This window comes from Enhydra lutris, unplaced genomic scaffold (assembly GCF_002288905.1).
Source record: "Enhydra lutris kenyoni isolate GAN:26980312 unplaced genomic scaffold, ASM228890v2 scaffoldscaffold84, whole genome shotgun sequence".
Lineage (NCBI taxonomy): Eukaryota > Metazoa > Chordata > Mammalia > Carnivora > Mustelidae > Enhydra > Enhydra lutris.
In genome coordinates, this window is record NW_019154168.1 from 2,047,676 (window position 1) to 2,053,650 (window position 5,975).

The following is a 5,975-nucleotide window of genomic DNA, read 5'->3' on the forward strand; positions in this document are numbered from 1 at the left end:
CTGGCTCAGTCAATAGTGTGCCACTCTTGATCTTGGGGTCATGAGTTCGAGCCCCACATTGGGTGTAGAGATTACTTGAATAAAAACTTAAAAAAATAATTAGTGGGGTGCTTGGGAGGCTCAGTGGGGTAACCCCAATTCTTGATTTCAGTTCAGGTCTCAGGGTTGTGAGACTGAGCCCCGCATCGAGCTCTGCACTGGGCATGAAGTCTGCTTAAGATTCTCTCTCTCCTTCTCTTTCTGCCCTCCCTTCCCTGCATCCCTCCTCCAGCCCCTCACATGTGCAAGCACTCTCTCTCTCTCTCTCTCTCACAAAAAAAATAAATAAACAAAAGTAAAGAATTAGTGAAAGGGCTTGATCATTTCTAGACTTTTAAGAAAAATCAACAACTTAATTACAAGGTAAACCTAGATGAGCTTCTAATTTATAACATTATCTTTGTGAGTCTACTTTGCCTTATGATTAAAATTATATTTACTGAAATGTTAAGTAACCTTTCAATCAAGAATATTACCTGATCATTTGTAAATTTTTTCAAATACTTTGTCTGCTATTGCTTTCTGAAGAGAATTAATAAATAAGTTTCAGTACTATAAGCTCAGTTTTCTTAAACTAATACTTATGAAATTTTTTCACTTTTTGAGTGGCCAGCAGTACCAAAGGGATATCATGAAGTAACTGTAAACAATTTTGTTTTGCATTATTTAGGCTTATGGAGCAAGTCTTAAACTCTTCTCAGTTCTTTACCACTTCCTTGGATTTATTATATATGTTTAAAACACATATATCTGATGTTTAAAACACAAAAAAATCTGATGTGATCTGTGGACCATTACTGTCCGCAAAAGAAAGTCCATTATTTTTACCTGTTCAGTTGTTCATTGTGGAGATAGTCTAAATAAGTCTATTTTTAGAATTCAATGTATCTCCAATATTACCACATAAACCTCTGAACATCTTGACTATTTGGCCACTGGAAAGTCTTGTTCAGGAAGACATAAAAAGTTAGGAAATTAACAACTGCATAGCAACCCAGTTCACAAACAAGCCTAGATATAGGTGGCAGAGGTATGTTAAGCCTATAAATAATATAAGGTAAAATGAAGTAACGAAATTCTAGCAGTTTCTGAGGTACTGTAACAGTAAACAAGCATATGAAAAACATTAAATTCCAGAAAATTGACTTTGATTTCAATGAGTCAGCTATACTCCAACCAGCAAATATATATATTGGAACTAACAAGTATTTCACAATCTCGTATCTTTGAAAAACTCTTTTCCATACATAGAATGTATAATGTCTATTATCTGCAAGCAAGTATTTATGAGCATAAGTGAATTTCCAAACTAAAAATAGAGAGACTAAAGTAATCACAAAAAACTGAATTCTACGTTTCCAAACTAAGCTAAGAAAAGCCCTAATTTTGCTAGGAGACAAAAGGTGAGGAAACGAAAAAAAGAGAGTAAAAGAGAAAAAGTAAAAGAGTTGAGGAAAATGTAGACAGGCTTCATGACTACTTCGATCACCTATAACGATCCCACCATTAACAACTACAAAAACACAAAACAGAAACATTAGAAGGATGTAGGGCCAAGTCAAAAGGAAAAGCATACTCAAGTTCTTGAAGGACATGGAATAAGCCAAAAGAAACTGAAAAATTTTCCTGAATTCTGAAAATGGTCCTTTAATAGGGGGAAGCCTCTCCTCCTTTTTCTTTTGTAGCTCAGTTTTCCAAGCTTCAGTTAATTTTTGTGCAATGACATTTCCCGCGCAGAAGACAGCCCAGATGATATTAGTTTGACGAAACATGAAGCCACAAAATCCAAGCAAAGCTGAAGTTTTATGATTTCCATAAAGACACATCAAATAGGCAAAAAGAGTAAAAAACATGGATCCTGCTTCTGTATAATAAAGAAAGTTAAAAAAATAGAGTGTGGGAAATACTGCTAATGTTAATGTTGACAAGATTCTCTGGACACTTGAGGCAGCCTAAGGGGAAGAGAAAACACATGTAAAATTATTTTCACGATAAATATGCCATTTCTGCTGAGCTAACACAGAGATTAATTAAAAAAAAACTATCTGAATTTTAAGTAAAATTATTCACTATTAATCTTATTTCTAGTTTTGCAAAAACACAATATACATTTGTAAGGACGCTTTCTGGTAACTTTTAGTGATAGCAATAGGTTTGGAAGCCATGAAGACAATACATGTGTATGGCAAAGCTTCTATGTCCTGAAATACTTTGAGTCATTCAGCAAATAGTTAAGGAGTTACTGTATGGAAGACACTGAACTAAATAAATACTGTAAGGAACATGCTGATGAATGGGACATGGGGCAATGGTTTCCATTTCCCTGAACTTTAATTCATAGTGCCTCCAGTGAGCATTCGTTTAGCCATCATCATCAATTTCTTTTAAAGATACCCCCTTCTAAACTCTACAGTTGAGAGAATGTAAATACACATACAGCATTTATACTACTATACCCAACGATCTTATTGTTTCATGATGAACTTTCAGGGTTTTTCCTGAAAATAGTGGGCCCAGTAGAAAGCTAAGTACTTTTAAATTTTTTAATTAAAAATAAATTTTGGTGTTTTTCACAGACTATTTCCCATTTTGAAAGCATTCTTATCTCCTGAAATTTTATTCTCCACTTAATTTAAATCACCAATCAGACCATGCCATTTTCTTGGTTAAAAATAAAGGCTGTTCATCACTTACTAGATAAGGTTCAAATCCTTTCTGTGACATATAAAGACATTCATGACTTCACCCCTATTTACTTGTCCAGCCTCACGTCCTTACACTTTATAATCTAGTTATTCCAAAAAAGCAATCCTCTCTGCATCTTGTTGCTCAACTCCTCTCTACCTTTGCTTGTGCTTTTTCTACTATCAGGTTTCATTCCCCATCCTACAGTCCTGTCTGTCCATCAAGATTCAGCTCAGGTACCATCTTTTCTGTGAAGTCTTACCCAATGCCACCCATACATCTTCCTGCCAGTCAACCTGCAAAATAAGTGCTCCTCTACTCCTCTACTCCTTCTGTGTCCTCAGAGCATCTTTTACCTATCTCCCTCTCACAATTTACACTATTGATATCATTTAAGTTAAAAATAATTATTACTTATTGAGTCCTTACTATTCTATTAGGCATTGATTGTTCTAAACATCTTCCACTTATTAAGCTCCTGTAGACCTTACAATCCTGTGATGCAGATTCTGTATTATTCCCATTTAACAGATGAAGACATGGCATCACTAGGGGTAACCTGCTGAAAGTAACACAACTTGTAAATAGACAGAATTCAAAGTCAGGCAATCCACCTCAAAATTTCTGAGGTAAATGTAGGTATTCCACTGTTTTCCCTAGTGAAGATAGAAGTTTGGTAAAAACAACAACAACAAAACCTTGTTTATTTCTGTGGTCTTAGTGCCTAGCACACATAACAAGCACAATAAACATTTACTGAACTCATCTGATTCACAAATATTTATTTCAGGTATAAAATATTGAATAAATATTATTGAATAAATAAGTTATTTGAATAAATGTTATTCAATATTTCAATATTTGAAGTTATTCAAATATTTAAATACAAACTTCTTCCAAAACAGGGGTAGGGAGATTGCTTTTTAGCTTAACAAAATATTAACACAATGAGCAGACGATACTTTTCACCAAATCTCATAAAACCAACTTATCAAAATGGTGGACCTGACTACACACAAACTTGTAATAAATTATTTTGGAAACATACCTTGTGTCTGGGTTGTACCTTGCGGAAAAGCAAATATAGCAAATAGAAGTTGCCTACGCTGAAGAGAAGATTAACAAATCTGAGCATTCCAATGGAGCAGACAACATGTTCTGACCATCCAAAGATCCAGCTGGCAGGTTTGACCACTCCAACTGACAGCAGGTATAAGCCAGGTAATGTAGTAATCATGGGATCCCACTTAAAAAAGGAAAGGCCAACAATGAAGCAAGAGCAAGATGAAACACTGACAGGACCAACACAAGGAGGTCAAGCTCAAAACCATCTCTACCAACAATCAGACATTGTGAGAAGTTATTCTGTGACACCGTGGTTAAATAAGACCTCAGCAGGTCAAATGTCTCCTCTAAAGAAAAGCTGTGCTTACATTTTGCCTCTGTACCTGTTTTGTGCGGAGACATCTGTAATCAGTAGGCAGCAATAATTTAAAATCAGTTCCCATTTCCAAGACCTACCCTGCAGACACCCTGAAGAGTATCTGGTGACTTCCAAGTGTTCCAGTTTTGAAGTGTGGAAACATTGGCTGGAACTCTTAAGGTTTTGGAGAAAAAGAGGCATCTAAAGAGATCAAACCACACGCTCTATAATGATAGCTAACATGTACTGAGCCAAGAATTGCGCTAAATCCTCTGTATTTAATCCTGCAAAACGTCCTATGGTAGATCCTGCTATAACTGTCTTTCTCAGATGAGTAACCTGAAACTTAAAAAATGTCCAAGATCAGGTAACTAGTAAATTACAGCACAAAGATTTAAAATCAGGTCTTGAACCACAGACTTTTTATTTTTAGCCATTATTCTATATTGTTTTCCCAGAAAAGGAAGGATAATACATCTACTTTATTTCTCTTTATATTTACGGAGCCAATCATATATTCAAACATGATGCCGCTTCGCTGGGTGCCACTTTACCCAGTTAACAGAAGGTTCTATAAACACCAAGGATGTAATTAACGGAACTTGACACTTCTTGGTGGCTGAAGATCCCGCCCACCCCCCACGGTATCCCATACTGCCCACTCCCTACGGTACCACACAGTGAAGCTCTTGACAAGTGAACTAAAGTGAAGTTTTCTGTCATTTCCAAGGGGCAGCCCATTGTCTCTGATCTAGAGATTGGGAAAGCTACTAAGAGAAAAACGTATCTCGCGTCTGGGTTGTACCCTGCGGTAAAGCAAATACATCAGTTCATCCCCAAAACACCACTTCCTAGGACACAGATCTTCTGTTGATTTATTAAACAAATACTTCACAGACCTCAGGGACAGGAACAAGAGATTACCCAGTTCCTTTCATATTCCGAAGCTGGAAGGGTAGATGGAGGTACCAAAGGGATAGGGTGGAAGAAAGTGGGGGGCGGGGGGGGTCCGGCCTCTCCTAGGGTGGGGACAGGTTGGGGACCCCACCTGCGAGAGGGAGAAATGGCCCTCACAGTAGCGCTGCGCCTGCGGTAGGTGGAAGATCTCGTCCATGTAGGGCTCTCGCAGCGCCCGGCTGAAGGCGGAGAAGAGGAGACAGGACACTAAAAAGGTGCAGCTCAGGGCAGCCGAAAAGTAGTAACCCTCGAGCTGCGCCATTCCTGCCCCCATAGCCACTGCCCAAGAACCAAGTCCTGGAAAATCTGTTCCGGGTTCTCGAGCCTTGAAACTCGAGCTTGAAACTCGGGCTCGAAATGGGCGCGCAAGGCGGGACTGGCCGGACAGGACTAAGTACAGCCGGAAAGCAAAGGATGCTGGGAGAGTGCGGACCCTGAGCTTCCGGAGAAATCCGGTTACTGTTTCCGGAGAGACGAGTTTAGGTAACGGACCGGGCCGTTGGCCTGTCAATCACGCTGCTCAGGACTCACTGGAGTGGTCAGAGCCACCAGAAGGGGCGGATGTCGGAGTCCCCCGGAGCCGCAGATTCGTGGCTTGACGCTTTGAAATGAAAGGCTGCGGCGGTTTAGCCCCTAAATTGCATTTGGCTTTTTTCTTACTCATTCCCATCCCTTACCAGGAGATGGCGTCGCTCCCCTACGTTTGCAATCCCCAATCCCTGAAAATCTGCACTTCCCCCCCATTTTTCTATCATGTGATCTGAATTGAAACCTGTGATTTCATCAACTGTGGAGGGTGGGAGGGGAGGCTTGGTTATGGAAGCTGAAATTAAGACTTTCAGATTAAAACTTGGAGGTCCCAGAGACCCTT

General features: G+C 39.1%; 1 protein-coding gene across 1 annotated transcript; it reads right to left on the reverse strand.

Annotated features, from left to right (window-relative positions):
- Positions 1-295: 295 nt before the first annotated feature.
- LOC111161353 (ALG10, alpha-1,2-glucosyltransferase) lies at positions 296-5,546 on the reverse strand. Its single transcript, XM_022524954.1, has 3 exons — positions 5,196-5,546; positions 3,773-3,970; positions 296-1,991 (listed from the first exon to the last, which is right to left on the reverse strand). The coding sequence occupies exons 1-3, from the start codon at positions 5,376-5,378 to the stop codon at positions 936-938; spliced, it is 1,437 nt and encodes a 478-aa protein (XP_022380662.1). The 5' UTR covers positions 5,379-5,546; the 3' UTR covers positions 296-935.
- Between the last annotated feature and the right edge of the window lie 429 nt (positions 5,547-5,975).